The 21,911-nt window shown below is 36.4% G+C and overlaps 1 protein-coding gene across 3 annotated transcripts; it reads left to right on the forward strand.

Annotated features, from left to right (window-relative positions):
* Positions 1–16,527: 16,527 nt before the first annotated feature.
* LOC121770547 (putative nuclear RNA export factor SDE5) lies at positions 16,528–21,911 on the forward strand. Of its 3 annotated transcripts, none has more exons than XM_042167271.1 (11): positions 16,528–17,062; positions 17,211–17,236; positions 17,883–17,960; positions 18,232–18,302; positions 18,413–18,651; positions 19,805–19,890; positions 20,078–20,134; positions 20,611–20,678; positions 20,756–20,856; positions 20,932–20,999; positions 21,596–21,911. In XM_042167271.1, the coding sequence occupies exons 1-11, from the start codon at positions 16,534–16,536 to the stop codon at positions 21,710–21,712; spliced, it is 1,440 nt and encodes a 479-aa protein (XP_042023205.1). In that variant the 5' UTR covers positions 16,528–16,533; the 3' UTR covers positions 21,713–21,911. The 3 variants fall into 3 exon arrangements, with proteins under 3 accessions (XP_042023205.1, XP_042023208.1, XP_042023206.1); XM_042167274.1 differs by having other exon boundaries at positions 20,756–20,847; XM_042167272.1 differs by having other exon boundaries at positions 18,235–18,302.

The raw sequence follows: 21,911 nt of genomic DNA on the forward strand, positions 1-21,911 counted from the left end.
TGGGTACTGCCAACTCTGCCTTGACTACGACGGATCTTTACTTCACATGGTGCATGGCCAAAGGAATCAAAGTGCACCTAGGCTATTGGCTAGCACAGGCCTGCCATCAGATGGCCGCAAACCCTTCTCGTCATATGTATACGTGTCACCTTTTAGGTGCATACCTTCAGGGAAACGTGATAATGAAGATTGCCAAGACTGCACCGGAGGTCATAATGTGCGAGCCACCTGAGGTTTTCAGTGTTGATTACTTCTTTAATAAGGGTTTGCTATACATGCATGGGAAGGACGTTTGTTTCTATGAGGTCGGCAGATTGGAGCCCCATGTCAAGCAAGAGCAGGACGTTGTTGAGTCAAAAGCCAGTATCGAGTACGAGGCGATGAAAGAGGCAGTGAGTGTGATGTGCAAGGAATTGGGTGAAGTTAGCAAAGAAATGGGTGTGATGCACAAGGAACTCAGTGACACCCGGAAAGAGATGAGCGGGATGAGGACTGAGCTAGGCGGAATTAGGGAAGAGATGCAGGCCCTCAAGGGGCGCATCACTGTCTTGGTGGGAAAGTCATCTACACAGAGCGATCGCATGGCGGAAGCCATCAACCTGATGATGATGATGATGACAAAATGGCTGAAGGAGAAATTTCCCGAGCCACAAATGAAATTGCCTGTTGTGCCTAAGCAGACTGGGCCAGGAAGTTCACCTCCCTAGCATCCCCCACCATCGTCAAAACCCCTGATGGCCCCATCTGCATCCAAGCCCGTTTCAGTTAAGAAGACCGTGTCTAGACCAAGTGAGACGGAGATAGATAAGCCGGAGTCGCCGGTGAGGAAGAAAGCAAAAGTAACCCGCCCTTACGTTCCACCGCAGTTTGGCTTCCATGGGAGCCAAACCCCGAAATAAACCCTCCTTGACCAAGTAACTTTACTTTTAGTTTTTTTTTCCTTTTATTTTCTTTCTTATGTGTGTTTATTTGTTGTTTTGTGTTGTGTGTTTTTTTTTTCGGCATGCTCTGTATATATTTGCTTGCGTTTATAATTGTCTTCTCCCACTTAGCCCAATCTTTGGTCTAAGTGTGAGAAGTTTGTGTTCTTTTCAATCATGTTTTGGTTTTTGTTCTGTTGGAATTTCTCCCACTTAGCCCGATGTTCGGTCTAAGTGTGAGAAGTTTGTGTTGTTTATGAGTGTTGTTTGTTTTGTTTTGTGTTTGTTTGTCTGTTGTGTGCTGTTCATACTTCCCTGTTTCCCCCTTCACTAGGATAGCTTGGGGACAGGCTTGAGTGAAGTGGGAGGGGGGAAGTCAGTGCAGTATGTGTTTTTGTGTATAGGAGTGTCTAGGTCTAGTGTTTTTGTGTACCGCATGAGCAAGTGGATATAATAAGGCAAGATCCCTTTACTAAGAGCAATTGAAGATAAGATGCATGTCAACGTATAAGTTGGACGAAGTCCAGGAATAGAGGTATAAGCTGGACGAAGTCCAAGGGAAAAAAAATAAAAAAATAAAAATAAATAAATAAAATAAATGAATAATAATATTCGGAGGCATAAGCTGGACGAAGTCTAGGGGAAAATATAAAAAGGGGGATAAAAGAGAAAATAATACCTAAGGGCAGGAAGCAATAGTAACCTGACCCAGGAGTTAAAAAAGGAGGAGATTGTAGAAAGGAGAAACTCTCATAACCCGACGCATCAGTGGTATAACTTTGACTTAAGAGTGATTCGATCCTAACATCCCTGGTGAGGAATAAGTGATCGAGTGAATCCAACAAGTGGGAAGTCAATAGGCTATCTTGACGAACTGACAGACCGACTAAGTAGGAGAAGGAAAAGGGGAGGATTTGGATACTTTAGACGAATTGGATTGACCTTAAGCTTGTGGGGACGGTTTCCTAAAAGTTGAAGCTGGTTCAAGCCTTTGTGTTTTTCTTCGTTTTTTTTCTTTCTCTCTGTGAGTCTGTTTTATGTCTAGGTCTAGGAGTTTTTGGTTTTTAGAATCGGTCATAGGATAATCATGCATTGAAATTCGCCTTATTTCTTTTACTTGTCTTTATACTTGAGGACAAGTATGGTTTAAGTGTGAGCAGTTTGATAAGGCTAATTTCATGCATAGGTTATAGGGTAAAATTCTTGTATTTGCGGGGTCTAACACATGTTTTAAGCCAAGTGTGTAGAAGATTTTCGCCAGATCCAGGAAAAGAAAGGGACAATTGCATGGTCCAAGGAAACTGGCGAATAAGTGAGCAATTTGAAGAAAAATTACAAGACGGAGGAAATCAAAGAGCTGAAGGGTAGAATGGAGATTTCTACGAAGGCTTCTAGAAGATTATGTCCGCACCTATATAAAGAAGAAAGCATGCAATCAGAGGGGACCTTCTCGGTGGAGGCCATATGACCAGATTGTAGCTTTAGCTCACTAACTTCTACATAATTTTAGGTTTCATTCGAGAAATTGTGGGGTATTCTCGGGTTTATTTTGCTAGTTAGTAGTTGGGTAACACCGTCCTTGCAGAGGGCGAAGAAACAATTTAATCGCTTTCATTTTACTTTACTGTTGTGAATTTCACCGAGCTTCGCCGTTCGAAGCTCGACCCTGTTTGCTGTTGAATTTCCGCTGTTTATGAAATTCTTGTTTTCCATATTTGAGCTGCTGTTAATTTCGTTTATGGATGTCATTTATCTTGAGCTAGTCGTGATTGCTGAATTGGATGTTTGATTTTCCTGTTGGTCGCTGAGTTTGAGTAGACTCACTGGAATCTAGTGTTGATCGGAGCAGATTTGTTGAATCGCGAATTATGGAGTTGATTTTGGTTGTTGTCGGGATCAGATTGCTTGGATCTGGAGTGGATTAAGCATCCGGCGTTGAAGCTGAAACAGAGTGATCGTGATTTATGCCTAGTTTTCGTGTGTTCATTTCATTCCGTCTAGTATATGTAGATCTGTTTTATTTCCGGCTAGTCGCAAGTTTCCGACGTCCGAACTTCTATATTCTGTTCGAATCTGGGTATGTGCTCTGTTTTCTTCATATTCGTATTTGATTCAGTCGATGAGATGCATGTTGTTGTTAGTTAAATCCGTAGTTAGTTAGTTGCAGCTTTTTTCTTCCGTACTTGTTATTTCTGGAATATGGTCCCCACTGTACTCGCTTTCTGTTTGGTTATATTAGGAAGTTGTTTGTTCGGTCTAGGAAGTTAGTTGGTTATTTTGATGTTCATTGCCAGCGTGATGTTTACAGTTCATAGGTCTAGTGTTTGATTTTGTGCCTAGGTCTAATAGTAGTTAACATCAACCCAATTTGCGTGGCAGCAGCCGCTTTAGATGCTTTCTTACGTGTCCATCTTCGTGGGATCGACCCCTGCTTCTCTATACTAGTCTATAGTATAACGGGTTGAGGGATCTTTGAAACACGAGCTTTGTGTGTCCAACGACTGAGTCTTCCATATTCCCTTGAGTTCCTAGAACTAGTGATCTGGTGGATTCATTGGAGTTAGTAGCTCGACCTAGAACATTAGAACGCACACACTACACACCTCGCTCGATGAACATTCAATATGTTTCCCATTTTGATCGGACACAAGTTTTAAGAAATATATAGAAAAGTGAGTTGAAAAAATTACTGAATATGGGTGAGAGTAAAAATGAGTTAGAGGAATAAAAGGTCCACTACCAATAGTAACAAAAATAAAGTGGGATAATTAATAAGGCGGATCAAAATATTAAACTAGAACACAATGAAGCACGGTGGGAGTACTACAGCCCCTGCAGGTCAGTAGAGTTTATTTGTGTTGACGAGACGAGACGAGACGAGACGAGACGGTGCCAGACTAAGAGAATGAGGTGAATGGGAAAATTAGAAAGTTGGAGAATTAGAGAGATCGAATTTACCACCAAAATAAATGTATGGGAGAAATGACCAGTGACCACAGTATTCACCAGGGGCATTTTAATGGAATTAAGTTGACGACTAGCATCCATGTTACCATATATTGAAAGAGATTAGATTACAGATAGGGAAGCAAACACAATATAGACAACAAGTTATGCATTGCCGTATGAATTAAAATCCATCATATAAATTAAATACGAATGAGAAACGGAAAAGGAAACAACAGGCGTTGCTTTGTACTAATACATGCCGAAACCGATCCTTAAACGGTACTTCTAGCGCAACGAGACGCCCGGGTGCAACCGCGGTTGTACGGGTTGGCTTGCTGGTGTCCGCGACAATTATAATAGGATCGGCCCCTCTTGTTGCACGGTGTTTTGTTCCGGGAGAGGGCCCCGTAGCTGATGTACCCCGCACCGCCGAGCTGTCTCCGCGCACTCTCGGATTCCATCATCATGTCCTCGTCAATCTCGATGGCATCCTCGACCAGCCCGTGGCCATCGGGCTCGGCCTCTCCCAATTCGTACGTGCCCGAATGCGCCACCGCGACAACGAGTGCAAGCATTAGAACAAAAAACCCCATTCGTAAAGCCATCCTTGTTAATCAAATAGGATTAAACTGAGATGGCTTGGCTTTTTCTCCTTTTCCAATTTGTTCTGCCTTCACCTTTTATATTTACTCATGGGGAAGGACCATAGAATTACATCAATTAGGTACCGCTTTTTGCTCCTTGTTTTTCTTGGAATGGGGACTAGAGCAAATATAGGACCATTAGTTTGTTAACCCTATCACATCATTTTTTCCATTAATCAACTCTGAATAACATGAAATATTAACATATGTTGGTCTCTATTTTCAGTCTAAAATATTCATGTCGCAAATAAATTTAAGTGTATGTAAGTTTTTTTTTCTCAAAATCACATTCAGTGAATTCTAATCTTATGCGGCATTAGAAAGGTGGGAAAATTATAGAAAACACGTTATTTACGTAACAGTAACTTTGAATGTATGAGAAAATGGATGTATTCAAATAATATATTCTCCCCTTTTGAAAGTTTGTCACACCTCTTTTCTGCATTCGTTTTTGTAAAATCAATAATAGAATAATTTAATTAAGACTTTTCTCTATATTATTCTCTCTTACTTTACTTTTCCTCTACTTTAACTATTTATTACTGCTTCCATCCCCAAAGAATATGCACTTGGGTTTGAAACAAGTTTTAATGCAAAATTGGGAAAGTAAGAGAGAGGTAGAGAGAAAAAGTAATTAAAGTATTGTTAGTGGAGAATGGATCTCACCTCATTAGAGTGAAAAGAGTTTCCAAAATTAGAATTGCATATTCTTGTGGGACGGAGGGAGTATTATTTTTACAAAACAAATGCTGAAAAGAAGTGTGACAAACTTTCAGGGACGGAGATATAAATAGGGAGTACTATATTTATTCCACAATAGGAGTCATATTTGTTGTGGACACAGATTTTAAGAAATGTAAATAAAAATTAGTTGAATAAGTTAGTGAACAATGAGTCATACTTATATATATTAGTTTTATACTCCTCCAATCCCATAAAAATATGTGCACTTTCCATTTCTGTCCGTCCCATATTAATATGGACATTTCCTTCTATGGAAAGTTGTTGTCAACTCATTATTCCTATACATCAATTTATTTACAACTTGTACCACTATGGTCCACCATTACAACTCATTAAACACATAATGATGTGGTTCCTACTATCCACCGACATTACTTTTACTATCATTCTCTTTCTCTCTCTTACTTTACCAATTGTACATTAATTCTAGTGTCATTTTAAATACTCATACTTTTGTAGGACGGATGGAGTAATAAAATGTGAGTAGAATAAGTTGGTGAAATGTTGGGCCTATTTATTATTGAGTGATGCTAAACGGTCATATTATGGCCAGCCATAATATTAAAAAATTATTAAAATTCTGTGTACTTAATGATAAATTGGTGAAATTTATGCATTTAGAGAGTTGCAATTTTTTAAAGACTAATATACCCTCAAATATTAAATACTTATGTAATAGTAGAATATATTGTATTTGTATCTTCAAATATAAATGGTACTCGTATATTTGTATCCAACCAATAATACGACAATGTGGACTTCAAATTTCATTCTTCATTCTTGACTTGATTGGAAAATCAATAGATCTAACTCTAAGGCATGATGAAAAAATGTACTTTTTCCTAGTTATTTCCTAATGCCTACATTTAGAAAACATTGAACCATACAGTTTAGTTACGTAATTTAATTATTTTAAAAATTTTAATTATACTAATATTTAATTATTATAAAATTATTTAGTAATCAAACATGCACTTATTTGTAATCAAACACATATTTTATTAATTCAAAAAGAGGTACTAAAAATTATTCAGATTATTTAATATGTATAATTAATTTTGAAATCCTAATAAAATATGCTGCTGATATTTCAATTCTATTATTAGTGATTATTTATGTTTAGCTTCACTTATTTAATTTAAACTAATTTAATGTATACTATAACTTATCCTATTATTAAAACAAGTTGAGATTAAAATACATGTAATGTAAATACTATAACAATCCATTGATATAAAAACAATTCAATTTTAGTTATACTACAGAATAATTTTCAGTTTAATTATAGTGAAATAATTTAAATTTAATGAAAACACATACTAGTAATAATATTAATATTTTATCAAGATAATTCAGATTTGACTATTTACTAAATTTTATAACTAATTTTATATATAAAATATATTTAACCTTGGTGTTATATCACAACCTACTCACTAATAAGGAAATGTAACGCTACATATTCACAACTTATTTTGAAACTATATAGAAAATTGTTAAATTGAATTTTGATATTTCAATAGCTTGTAAAATAATGAATTAATATTGACTTTTAAAGTAATAAACTAAACAGAAAAAATGAAAAAAACCAATGCATAGATGGACTAAATCAGAATTGTATTAATGAATAATTCTCTCATAAAGTATGTAGCTTAGTAATTTAATTTCTCCCTCTTTCTTGAGTATGCTATACCATAACATCTTATGGTACATAAAATTAATAATTAAATCTAAATATATTAAAATCCCCAATCTCACAAGACTTTATCAATAATTTATAAAATTAAATAATACTAAAAAAATTTCTTTACTTGAAAAATAAAATCTATAAAGGCATATCCAACTATTTACACTAAACTCAAACTGATTTTTGAGTATATGTCACATCAAAAAGTGATTTTACTCCAACCATATACAACATTTTTTGGTATATGTGTCACAAAATTTTTGTAGTAGCTTCATATTAGATGTTGTTCCATAGAAATGCTTTGAATTAATAACTAAAATTTTAATTTTAACTATTTTTTTAAAAAATTTAATCATAATATTCAAGTAACTTATAAAAATTAATAAAAATATTATTTTAATATTTTTCGAATAAGAGTATTTCACTTAAAAATATGATGTTATATTTTGATATATCATTTAATTTACTATATATGTATATAATATGAGTGGAGTAACTTCATCATTATCTTGTTGATTATATATTATGGAGTATTGTACTCCTGATAACTAAAATTAAAAAACTATTATTAAGATTATATAATATAATAATAATAATAAAATGTAGTAAAAAAGTTGAGTACAAATTACTCGAATAAAGAAAGAAACTACAATTAAAAACTAAAGGTAATATTGTCAACTGAATTATGCATTAAATGAGACCATTAAACTATTAATATCCAAAAATATTTATATTTACTGAAATGCCATTTATGGCCAGCCACATTATGGCCACATAGCTTTACCCTTTATTATTTATGGTGAAAGTGAAATGTGTATTTTACTATGGGGCGGACCAAAATTGTAAATTATGACTTTTATTATGTGATGGAGGATAACATCTAACAAAGATTAAATTTGGGTCGTACGAATTGGAACTTTTACGTATGGGTTATGAGAAAGTAAATTTATCATAACTTTTTCAATTTAAATTAAGAGAAAATGAATAACAGAAAGAATAAAATAAAAAAAAGAAATTTTTAAATTTAGAAATGCATAGTGACTATTAAAAAAATGCTCTGAGATGAGATAGATAGAATTGAAAATGCCATAGTGATATGGCCCTCGAGCATCCCAAATCAAGCTCAAGATCGCGTCCAAATCTCAATCTCCAACGTATTTTTTTAATAGTATTTGATTTGATTTTGCATATATTTTATAGTCTTATTTTTTATTTTTTTATTTTGTTTGCTTAACAAGATATGTTTTAAGGTTTAGAATAATATAAATAATAGAATTCTATAGTATTTTGATTCATTGGGAAATAAAGTATAAACTTATTCTCATTCTCGATTCTGGTGGAAATCACCCCCTAGCACCTCAACTAGGGTTTATCTTGTTCTTCGTCTCACTACAAATCATTGGTGCTCTAGTTTGATAGATCAATGGTCTATCAACTGGTGCTTCCATTGATCTACTCTTCCTCCAACAAAACCAATTTTTACCTCTCCATATTCACGCCAGTTTCTCCTCCAGTTCCAGACTCACGGTTGTTTTCATTTCTCCCCATTCAATATTCCATCTCCTCTAAATCACGCGCTTCACTCTTCATCCCAAAATCACATTTTTTCTCAATCCTTCTCCATAAATACAACATATTCTCATCTCAAATCTTTGCTTACGTTTCCTTCTTGCAAGAAACAATTACTATGATTTCCCTGGCTTTTCTAGGGGAATCACAACAACACACTCTCACAGACATCCGTGGGATGCTCGTGGACTTGCGTCGCCTAGTTAGCGCTTGTGGAGAATTTCTAGCCACGTTTGGGCAGCAAACACGGTCTGAGGAGAATTCAGACAGACTTGACGAGCGCTCGCCTCCGTGGCGTTAGTTGCCCCTCCGTCGGTCAAGTAGGAACCGATGGGTTTCAAGCCTTATTCCATGTCACGACTCAACCCTCCACGTTTCGACGGAGAAATGGCCCTAGATTGGATCTGTAAGGTCCAAGAGTATTACAACCACCACTACACTCAGCTCGATGATCACCTTTATCTTACGAAATACTTGTTTGATCCACCGGCGATCGATTGGTTTCATAATTATAAAAAACTGACATTGATGATTCGTGGGAGGATTTCTTGGTGGCGGTATATCATCGTTTTACCTTGGAGTTACTTGAGGGGGATTAACATATGGTGGACGATGCCCATCAATCTGAGCATATTGTTGATACACCGAAAGAAGTTACGTTGGGTCCTTCAATCCCAGATGCAGCGCCAGTTACGTTGGACGACAACGTTTCCTTAGTTCAACAAACCCATCGGTCTCTTGTTGATGCACCACATGACGATGTTTCTCCTTTTATTGGCGTCACACAACTCGTAATTGCATCATATGTGCCCACTCTAATGCGAAGCTTTGACTTTTGTCCAAAAAAGAAGCATTTGCATACTGTTGATGATCGTGAGTTGTTTCGATTGGAACTACCAGCCGTTCCCCATCAATTACCTACTTTCGCTGCTGATGCCCGCTGGATTCCGCTGCACGTCGCATCACCTTATGTAAAGAAGTTGTTAAAGCATTATATTTTCAAGCAAGCAAGATTTAATTATTATACTCCTAGAACTCTTTTGGATGGTGTATGGTGCCGTGCAACTCATCAATTTGGTGACGAAATTGGGGTTCGCATATTTGATTCGGGACCTTTTGATGTGTCCAAATTGATCTGCTACGGCACGTTGGAAGACTTAACTACAGCCCTCTCCATAGGCGTACACAATGAAAGAGAACATAGAGTTGGAACTACGGGTGTTGCCCTTGAAGCCAAGATATGATATCACTTTCGCAGTGCTTATTTCTTTTTCTCACGTTGAGGATAAGGTAGATTTCAACCGTGGGAGAGTTGATAGGGCCCTCGAGCATCCAAATCATGCTCAAGATCGCGTTCAAATCTCTCTCAATCTCCAACGCATCTTTTAATAGTATTTGATTTGATTTTGCATATCTTTTGTAATCTTTTTTATTTATTTATTTTCCTTGCTTAGCAAGATATGTTTTAGGGTTTAGAATTCTATAAATAATATAATTCTATAGTATTTTGATTCATTGAGAAATAAAGTATAAACTTATTCTCATTCTCAGTTTTGGTGGAAATCGTCCCCTAGCACCTTAATTAGGGTTTATCTTGTTCTTCATCTCACTACAGATCGTTGGTGCTCAAGTTTGTTAGATGAAGGGTGTATCACATAGCCACATAACTTCTTTACCATTAAATCACATTAAACACCAAATTAAAAAAAAAGATTATGTATGTTCTAAGGCCATCTCCAACTATTTACGCTAAACTCAAACCTATTTTTGAGTATATGTTACATCAAAAAGTAGTTTTACTCCAATCATTTACACCATATCTAAAATTTACACAATTTTTGAGTATTTGTCTCACAAAAATTTTGCAGTAACACCAAATATGGTGTTATTCCATTAAAAAACCCAAAAATGGGGTTGAGTTTGGTGTATGATTGGAGAAATTGTTTACACTAAAAATGAGTTTTGGTGTATGGTTGGAGATGGTCTAAGAGCATCCACAATAGAAAGGACTCCCCAAAAACATCTTCTGCCACGTCACTAGGACTTCCCACCCCACTAGCATAGGACATCCCATTAAACAAATTCACATTTATATATTGAATTAAAATTTTATATAAGGAATATAAATCCGGAATTAAAATTTCGACACGAATACGGGCGGAGAAAGTGCAATAATAATTTTATTAAATAAAAAAACTAAAATAATTCAATGCAACAAAAAAATAATTTAAACAAAGTTTAGTATGCCTTGAATCTTTATTTTGCCGCTAGCCGAACGGGGGTCTCGCTGTGTTTATGTTTATGTTTATGTTTTAGGCCTTCATTTTCGACGATCGTTGTGCATGATATGAAGTGCAAATGAAATGAAGTGCAACGAGTTGGATATATAGAGTTGAAATTTAAAAAAAATAAAAAGTAAAAAAAAATTAAAAAATGCTCTCGTCCGTCGGCTCGTCCGTCAGGACCCACAATAGCGGATGAGATGACGGACAACCAAGAAATCCGACGGACGAGAGGTCGTCGGTCTGGCTCGTCCGCGAGCCGGTCACAATAGTGGTGAGCGACTCACCGGTCACTCTTCCGTCGGCTCGTCCGCTATTGTGGATGCTCTAATCTTTCTCATTGCATTAATAAAAAGATGAGTAAAGGTCAAAAGTGATCCTTAACATATTACGACTTTATCATTTTGGTCCAAAACATTATTTTTTGAATTATTTAGTCCTGCACAATTGAAAACGGGCTGGATTTAGTCCTTTTTGGACGGCACCGTTAAAAATGACGGTAAATGCATGTCGAAGCTATTAATTAATCATTTATCAAAAAAAGCTCCACGCGGTGGCGGAGAGGCAGTGCACCGCCGCGTTCCCGCACCATCCTGGCGGCGGGAGGTACTTCTCATCGTAGTTCTTATTCGAGAAAATGGACGCGATGGAGAACGACACCGCACCACCGCCAATCGCGCAGAAGCAAGAGGGTTCCGGCTACGGATCTCGACTGAAGTCTTTGCTGGATCAGAATATTGTGAAATTGAAGTTCAAATCAAAGAACAACACCAAATTAGGATTCGCCGACAATGTCAAACAGAAGAGATTCAATTCCAGAGCTCAAATACCGATCGATTACTCAGAAATTCTAGAGGAAAACACCTCTCACGAGCACGATCTCATGAAAACAGTTGGGTGGTGGTCGTTGCTTGGCTGGGCAAACTCAGAAGGAAACTTCTTTGCAACCATTGCCTCTCCAAGTTCAATTTGTTGTATATCTGAGCCATTTTCGTTGAATTTGTATGTTCCATTTTAGAGGAAGTCGGCCCATTTTTGTTGGATATTTTTTTTTTGTTCTATCTTCGATTTGGTTCGATTGTTAGGGTCGATTCTGGTTCAAGGCTGTGACGATTTCCACTTGAATTGAGGTATTTCTGTTAGGGTTTGTATACTAGAAATCACCTTTCGAGTGATTGAATACTGTAAAACTCTAATAATTATTTTCCAATGAATGCAACAGATTATTTTTGTCATAATGTTGTTATGTTTTACATTTAATGGATGTTTATTGCATATTTAAATGTATAAGCGAACATAACATAAGTCTAAGTCTTTGTTCTACTAGACCGGTTGTGGGCTGCGCTCAATTTAAGGTACGCAGTCAGTTCTGAACAAAGAAAAATAGGAATTTCACAACCCAGATAGACCTAGACCACCTATCGTGAAAGGTTGCAATGTCAGTCCGATTATTTCTAAGCCTTATTGAAATATGATGACGTTGGTGTGGTATAGCACTGAATGGATCTAACAGCAAGACGAGTCTTTATGCTATCTACTGAAAGACGAGGTCTTGATAATTAATTTCTTAATCAATGTAAATTAGCATTGAGCATACGATATTGAGTATCTACTACTTTGACTTACCAAATGTGCGGGTTTTTCGTCACCCAACGATCCAGGTACATTGGGTAGTGGTGATCATTTTCTAGCGGTGCTAGGATTGCTATTATGTTAAATCGTGAAAGAGGAGAGTCTCGTTTGATAACATCCACAAGAGGAGCTCGAAACGAGGTTTTATTATTCGGAACCTAGCTAGTTGAAGTTTAATTACTCTATGAATAATAAATAAGAGTTTCTTGCTAAGTCCACTCTTGGAGAATAAAATATGTTAATTAATTAAGTTCATAGCAGACATTAATTAATTAATGGTTGTTTCTATCTTAAGCGCGGGAAATGAATTAAACAAATAAAAGGAAACCTGGAATACTTGTAATTTCGGATTTGGAAAGGCAGTGCAATATTACTTCTATAGTAGCTGCTTGTAATATTCCAATATAAGCTTATATTAAATTGTGGGTTCAATTTAATTAGTAAAAAGCTAATTGGGTGAGGTCATGTCCAAATTCTTTCTTAGATCCCTGACTGGGCCCAATATGTGACTTTATAAATAGGAGAATAAAGGAGACAGAAAACACAATTATTAAAGCAAGAATTTTCGTCCCCCTCTAAAAAGAGAGAATTCGAAAATTGCTCCCTCCGTGAGCTGAGTTCTATCTTCGTTATTCGAGACCTAGTATTCTGGTGAGATTTGCCCACACAAATATCAGCATACAGTCCGGGACACCAGTCAGAAGATCAGAGGTCGAGTAATGAAGATCTTCACGTGGAGACGAAGCAAGCAATCATCGATTCTTGATTGAATCAACGAGGTAAATCGGCTAATTCTGTAGTGAGCATGTTTTAGGGATTTTATATGCTAAAGCATGTTTTGATTCAAGTTATGAGCATGATACATGTGATAATTACGCGAATAGAATTTATCTAAATAATCTGCTAAATAGATCAATTTTATGTGATCGGATCTCGTGCACGCTTCCGCTGCCAACCCCTACAATTGGTATCAGAGCCAGTCTTTGGCTCTGATTATTTGGATTTAAATTTCGCGAAATTCATGTATGCATGTATTATTTGATTTCGAAGCATGTTCTTGGTGTTTTGTTTAATTTATTATACATGATGAACTCAAAGAACTATCGAATCAAAGAACTTGAATTACTCGATCGTACGAGACGTGCGATCCGTTGGCCCTCGCACCGAGACAGGGTTGTCGATTGAGTGGGAGCCGAGGTATCGCGATCACGGGGTGACGCGCAGTCGAGCGTGGGCTCGAGCGCGACGCCGGCCGAGACCGCAAACCCCAGGTGGCCCCCACACCAAGGCCGACGTGAAGGCTGGCACGAAGTGGTGGTTCGTTCGAGAACCACCGAGACACCAGGCGCCGAGAGCTGGAACCCTAGGCGGAAGGAAGGGTGGTCGGAGCTGTCCGAGAGTGGGCGCGCCACCGTGCGCGCCGCTGGCCGAGAGCTCGCCACCGTGCGCCACCGCTGATGTGTTCCTAACGATGAAGGATTATTTTAATGATTATTTAATTGTTTTATTAAAAGATATCATTAAAATATTATTATTTAATGGAAATAAAATCTTTTTGGAAGATTTACCTAGATTTTAGGAATATTTTTATTATTATCTATATCTATGGAAATAAATAATTTTATTTTATTCCTAGATGATATGGATGAGAATAATTTAATAGTTTCCTAATATTTATCTAGATTTTAGGAATATTTTTATTATTATCTATATCTATGGAAATAAATGATATTATTTTATTCCTAGATGATATGTATGAGAATAATTTAATAGTTTCCTAATACTTATATATCTAGAATCCTAATTAGGATAGATATGTATGAATACATTAAATAATAAATCTTATCTTCCTAATCTTAAACATGGAAATAATTTGAATTTAATTTTTCATGTCTTATTAAGAATTAAATAATTTAATTATTTTAGATATATCTTATAGTAGACATGAATAAGAATTAAATACTGGAACATTATTTTCTTAATGGAAGACGCCAACTATAAATAAAGGATTCAATTATCCAGCATATTAAATACCAACAGAATTTAATTAAGCCTTAATCTGCCTCAAGGCTAAGGATAATTGAATAAAAACCATAACCCAAAATATCTAAGCTGTAATTACGAACTCAACGTTTGTATATGGTCTCCAACAATTGGTCTGTAATTTATAAAGTTGTTTCCAATATTATCGCCACCTGCATTGTGGGGACAATAATCCTAGGAAATAGCGAGTTCATAAGGCGGACTTCTCAAATATAACTAGTATGAACTAGAATGTGGTTTCCAATATTATCGTCACCTGCTCTGTAGGGACAATAATCGTAAGAAACTGCGAGATTCAGAAGTTCACACAGGATTTATGGGATAGCTTGATCTTATTAGCAGCACATAAGCATTGTCATGGGAGTGTGTTGTAGAAATGAGACTTTGTAATGCTAAAGAGGTGGTCTTGCTTAGGCAACATTAGGCGGCCATGCCACTCTGTGGTCTCTGGACTATTCGTCGGTGTTGTGACCAGTAAAAATTGTAAGATTTTAATGCGTATTAACTTCCTCTGGAGGATACAAAATTTTAATTTTACTGTTGTAAGATTTTGAAAAATTTTATGGTTAATCTAATCAAACTTTTTACATAAGTTTATGACAAATGATAAATATTATGTGTTGCAGTGCAAATCAAATCGTCAATATCTCGTTCAATCATCTTTCTGCAATACTTAAAGAAAACAAACTCGAGGGCCAAAATTACATAGAATGGAAATAAAATTTGGACATCGTTCTCACAGCAGATGAGTACATATTTGTACTCACAACCCCGCGACCTCCAGTGCCACCAGCTAACGCTGCGGCAGGAGTCAGAGATGCACACAGACGGTGGCATAAGGCGAATGAGATGGCTAAGTGCTATATGTTGGCATCTGTGTCATCAGTACTCAAGCATCAGCATTCAGCCATGGAAACTGCCGCCGAGATCATGCAGAATCTCAAGAATCTTTTTGGTACTCAGAATCGAACGGCTAAGTCTCAAGCCTTTCGGAGTATCATGTCGAAGACTATGAAGGAAGGCTCGTCTGTGAGGGACCATGTCCTCGAGATGATGGGCCACCTCAACCAAATTGAGGTCTTGGGAGGGACGATCGATCTCGAGTCCCAGGTGACTATTATCCTTCAAAGTCTTCCCCATAGCTTCCAGCAGTTCAAGCTCAACTTCGAGATGAACAAAAGGAACTACACCTTGGCAGAGCTGTTGACTGAACTTTAGTCGGCAGAGGACCTTATGGTCCAGGCTAAGGCGGCCATGATGACTTCGGAGCCTCGTTCCTCTGGCTTCAAGCCTAGCGCAGGAAAAAGGCAGGCACCGAACTCAGGACCGGCCAAGATAGCTAAGGGAAAGAAGAAGAAGAGGGAAAACAAGAAGCCCACGGGGAAGTGTTTCAAGTGCGGAGAGAAGGGGCATTGGAAGCCAGATTGTCCTAACACGGGCAAGGCTACAGGTATGCACCAAGCTTTAGTAGTCGAGTCATGTTTGGCTTAGAAGTCTACTTGCACTTGGGTTATTGACACTGGAGCCACTGATCATATTTGTTTTGATCCTGACTTAATGCAGGTGACAAGACGGCTACGTGATCGTGAGATCGAGGTCCAGCTGGGCGACGCTACAAAAGTGGTGGCCGTAGCAGTGGGAGACATTTATTTGCATTTTAGTAGTGATATATTTTTTATTTTGAAGAATGTTTTGTTGATACCTTCTTTTAGAAGAAATTTAATTTCAGTTTCTAAATTAGTTTTTGATGGATATTCGATTTCTTTTAATGACAATTGCGTTATTAAGAAAGATGGTTCTTATATCTGTCGTGGTATCATGGAAAACAATTTGTACACAATCACATCTACATAGTTTAATAATCGCAAATCAGAACTCAATCAACATCGAAAATTTCAAAGAAACGAAAGGAACCTTCAAGTTCAATGAACGAAACCTACTTATGGCACCTTATACTTGGTCATGCCAATGAAAGGAGGATCCATTCTCTTGTCCAACAAGATCTTATTAAAGATCTAGAGGAGGAACCTTTGCATAAGTGTGAGTCATGCTTAGAAGGTAAGATGACCAAGAGGCCTTTCAGGCTAAGGGCAATAGGGCCAAGGAAGTACTTGAGCTCGTTCATTCCGATGTATGTGGTCCAATGTCTACTTGAAGCTTTCGGTTCCGCTGTTTCCTTCGAAGACATAGCTTCGTCCTACTGCGAAACCGGCCGGAATTTGAATTCTACGGCGGAAATGCTCTGCAACATTCAATCCGAGGCACAAACCACTGATGGAGGGAGCTCCTCCACCGATAAAGGCGGCATTGTTAAATTGAATCCGGATAAGTGTTCGGCATCGATCGGAACTGTTTCTGGTGTGATCGGAAAGGACTACTGTAACCCTAGACGACGTCGTTCCGAGGGATCGAAGGAGAGGTTCAAACCTGTGAAAGTTAATTCAATTGATTTTCCAGCCGCCGAGATTTGGGGTGAGGAAAAGGAGCCACGAGTTACTACTCAACCCATGGACAATGATCTTGGGGAATTTCTTTATAGAATGCTTGGAACTGGGTTTCAGCTTGACATGGGTGTAATCCAACAAGTTATTGGTGAGTTCTGTTGTTTTGAATTTATCTGGAATAGTCCTTGCATTACTTTGAAGAGGCTTTATGGTTCCTGATGTTTTGGTTATGAATGGTGAATTGTTTTGGCTTGCAACACCTAATATCTCTTGCTCTTCTGTTTTCTAATTTGCAGGTCAATGCGGGTACAATATGCCAATGGTTAGTCAATGTTGTTAGTTACTGTTTGCTTCTATTGATTGTTTATTGTTCATTTAAAGTTTGGAAGATGATGCTTTAGGAAGTGTATAAACAAAGTTTCTCAAAAAAGTTTGGAAAGTAAACTGATTAAGCCTGAGCATTCTGAATGCAGAAACATGTTTGGTTTATATATTTCTGAATGTTGGAATTGATCTTCTCTGAAATCATTTAATGCCTAACATTTATAACAAGCATAATCCCTTTTCATTGTCTGAATAGACTCACATGCTATCAGGATACAAAATAAAGCATAGTTTACCTTATGTTAAATTTTAGACATTCATTTTGTATTGTGCATGTCTCTATAGGAAGATTAGTTTCTAGTTTGAGTTATTGGGAGAAAATTAATGTGGTTGTTCTAAACCCTGTGTTTCCAATATCATGTCCTAATAGTTGATACATTCATTTGTCTAACATAATTCCAATGAGCCGTTTTGTTAAAACTAGAATGAAGTAGTCGAACATTAATTCTGCTGCAACAATTTTGCATACAAAAAGGGAACATTATCTTGTTGATAGTGCTGAGAGTAAAATTTAAGTGTAATTAACTATTTTATCCTACTAATAACTTCTTATTTACTCCATTTGTGTTCCTAACAATGTGCAGTGCATTGACAAACTCCTTGATATATCAGCTGCCACCCTAGAGAAGAGTGATGATGTTATTGGCATATCAACTACAACTGTGAGTTCTTCTTTAAAATTATTGCTTCAATATTTTTTGCCAACAGCTTCGTCAGTTATTATAGATTCTATTTAATATGATATCTGTCTTTTCAGAGTAAAATCCTGTAATGATTTTACTGTAAAAGAACTCTTGTAGTCCCTACTATTGTCAATTGAAAATTGCGCCTACTCCTCAACGCATAACTATGTGATATGCCCACTTATATCAAATAAGTTGCAGTGAGTTATCTTATATCGGCTTCCTTTCCAATTTTGTTGCTTCTTTAAAGCAGGAGATGAACAATATCCGTAATGTGGGGTCCACGTCTTGTCCAAAGCAATCAAAACTTCTTTCAGGAAGGTACGATTCTTGATATTAGAATATAGTGGATGTGAATCATGTGATATAAACTTTCTTTTGTACCTGATAGAATTATGTTGAAAATAATATCATCCTTTCAAATTAAAAAGTGATGCTAGTGGTGGAGACCTAGTATTACCTCAGACAAAGATAGGGAGGAAAGACGTGGAAAGAGAAATTTTAGAAGCACTATTTGGTGCGCCTGACAGATTTCAAGATCATCATCAATCCACCCGTCCAGTTAGAACACACAAGCAGTCATCCTATGGTCGGATTGTGGCCAAACCAATGGAAGAAAAAATCGTCGACGATTTTACTTTTATTACAAGGCAAACTATTAACTGTAGAAGTAAGTGTTTTCTTATATCTTTGTACTCTTTGGGGTTGTTGTGTTTCTTATTGAATCAACAGTTGTTTTGTTTGTGTTTGCTCATTCTATCATGTTGGTGATGCAGATAGTTGCTTGCATAAGTCCTAACTTACTCTTTCGATGTCCTTTATATCTATGTGTAAATGAACTAGCAAGCATCAAAATTATCTCTTCACAGGCTGTCTTCGACATTATCTCCATGAGACATATCATCCTTTAGTTCTAACATAGGTTTTCTTCGTACAGCTGCAACAAGCTTTCATTTGACTTAAGACTAGTGATTCGATCTATGTTATTTGGCAGACTTATCTATTTCTTCAATGCCATTATTGCCATTATATTTAAGTTTTCTGGATGTAACTTTAGACATCACTTTACTGTCAGTTTCCTCATCACACTGATACCATTAGAGAAATGAAGCAAATGTAAGTCTGTTGAACACTTTGTGCATAAAATAACAAACAAAATTTTTTATAGAAATTATAAAAATTATAAGTCCTTCAAAAAATTACTATAAAATATAACTCCTTCATATGTAAGGAAAGCCTTTGAAATGCCGTCCAATACAATGCTCAAAAGTAGTCCTCTTCAACATCCAAGGACATCTATTTATAATTCTAGAAAGAAGAAAGATAACATCTACTGGAAAATTATAACTAGCTACTATAACTTCATTCAAGCTCCACTATCTGTAATTAATTTCACTACTTGTAACCAAAGCAACCAACATCAACTGCTACTCCACTTTATTCAAGCTCCACTACTGCTGCCTGCATTATTGTGTAACAGATACTACATTCCTGTCTATTTTACTTTTCATATTCTAAATTTTTCCTTCCAGTTAAGTCAGGGTTCAAAGAAGTTCAGAGGCTTTCTGTTAACCAACTAAGCTGTTACACTCTTTGATGTATAACTACTAGTACCAAATTATTAGACGGTCTATGATTATTCTGTTCAATCGTAAACAATTAACTGTAATGCCATATATTGATGTCATCATCTCGTAGCTTCTGCATGCCTCAGTGTCAGTGACATGATTCTTTTGTAGGTTGTGCTTTTAATAAATTTTTACTAAGTCAGGTTGTGCATACCTTTATGAGTGCAGTCTAATGCATGCAAATGTGGTTTGTAGATTCTGAAGCAAATGAGGAGAGTTATGATGAACTAAGAAAAGCTGTTGCGGAGAATTGGGTTACAATGAAAGAGTACTACAAAGCTGTATGTTTTTTCTTGATTGTGTCACTTCTTGTACTAAACATCTTTCTTGTCGTGTTATGAACACTATAAGTAGTATCTACAGCTACCATGTACCCTTGTTGTGCCCTCCCTACCTTACGTTTCTTTCTTTTCTTTCAGACAAATATAAAACTGTACTTCGTGATCCATGACTAACTATTTCTTGCAGTCTATGGATGCATTCATGAAAAAGGAATTTGAATCTGCTCAAAACCTTCTAGAACAGGTATTTGTATTTATACTAATTTTGCACCCTCAAACTATTTACAACAATGTCCCAGTCTTTCGATTTGTAGCAAATTCAACCCTCTTAAATTTTTTGCATAAATTTGGAGTTGATTATAGACATCTATTTATCATTGATACTCAAAATCGATTGAAATCTTTTTGAAGCCCATTATATGTATTGTCCTCTGGAATTTTTGATTTCATCGTACGGAATGTCTGCCAAATTCTGAAATATTTAGAACTTAGCAAATATAGTGCTTGGACCTTTTATACTGCAAGGAGTTAATCTTCTGTAACAATTTGTGTAGATTATAGTACTCTGAATTTGAGAATTTTGAATGTGTGTACAATGAACTGGATCTTAATGTCCTTTAACTGAGGCTCCATCCCTGCCACATAAAAAATGCCAAATTAGATATTTTCTTTTGATTTTTATGTATAGCCATTGTTTATCAGATATGTTGATTGTTGTAGGGTGACTTCTATAAAACAAAGGCCCGAGAAGCAGATGAAAAATCTGCCCAAAAACTAATTGAGAACAGGTCAGGATAAATACTTCTTGTTTTCTTTTAACATTCATTTGATCATTGATGTCCTAAATATCTCATTGGGTTTGCAGTAACAAAGAAGAAGAATATTGCATCAATGTGCATTTTCTTGAACCAAAGGATGCCTTGTCCCACATGAGACTTTATCTTAGCTCTCTTTGTGGTTTGTCATGTCCGTTATCATTCTAAACATGTTTCGAATTCTCATTTCACCTGGCTACAAAGCTCTGACACGTGATTTCTTCAGCTATTCAGTTCATGAAGGTTGTAGTTGGGACTGGCGGAGACAAGAAAGACAAGCGAAGGAAGCTTCTGGTATGGTTATGATATAGTTATACTGAATATCTGCATTTATTTGTTTTTTTCTCTTTTTTCTGCTATATATTTTGTTATGCACTTCCATTCCAGAAAAAACAATGAACATTTTTATGTAGCCGTACTAAAGTATGCGTTATAGATTATTCTCCGGTAGCTCTGGTATATCGATTCTGAATCAGGATATGGATTTTATGTGAATTTAAAAGTTGAATAGCGATAGGTTTCTTTGATTTTGATAAGAGATGATTCTTTTCACCCAAATTTGATCATTTATAATTTAGGAACACGAGTAATTACTAAAAAAGAGGCTACACATTCCACTCACATATCATTTCAAACTAATATATACAAGTGGTACCTATATTCCACTAACTTTCTTCCACTCACTTTTTCTTAACATTTCTTAAAATCCATGCCGGAAAGAAATGAGACTTCTATTTGCGGACGGAGGAAGTACAATTATACTCGAAAATGTTGAGCTTTCTCCAATAAATGTGTACTGATTATTTTCTTGATTAATAAACAAATGTCTTACTCATCCATCATTTATCATCTTTGCATTATAACCAGTACCTTACACTTGCTGGCCACAGATTACCAAGCTTTTGGAAGAGGAGGGTATTGCGTGGACTGAAGAAGAAAATGGATGGACAATTTCCATCCGAGTTGACCAGATTGATCATAATAAATTGAGTTTTATAAACAAATAAGGCATCCACTTGTTTTGATTTGTCCATCTCAAGATTATTTTGTGGTGCCTTTGATGAAGCTTTATTTAAATATTGCTATTATTATTATTGGAAGGAAAACCATTTAAGTTAGCTGTTACTCGTTATTGAAACTGGGTATTGATTCTTTGTTGGGGTATCTCCAGCAATACTATCTTTTTATCTCATTCTCATACTCTTA

This window comes from Salvia splendens, chromosome 16, assembly GCF_004379255.2.
Source record: "Salvia splendens isolate huo1 chromosome 16, SspV2, whole genome shotgun sequence".
NCBI lineage: Eukaryota > Viridiplantae > Streptophyta > Magnoliopsida > Lamiales > Lamiaceae > Salvia > Salvia splendens.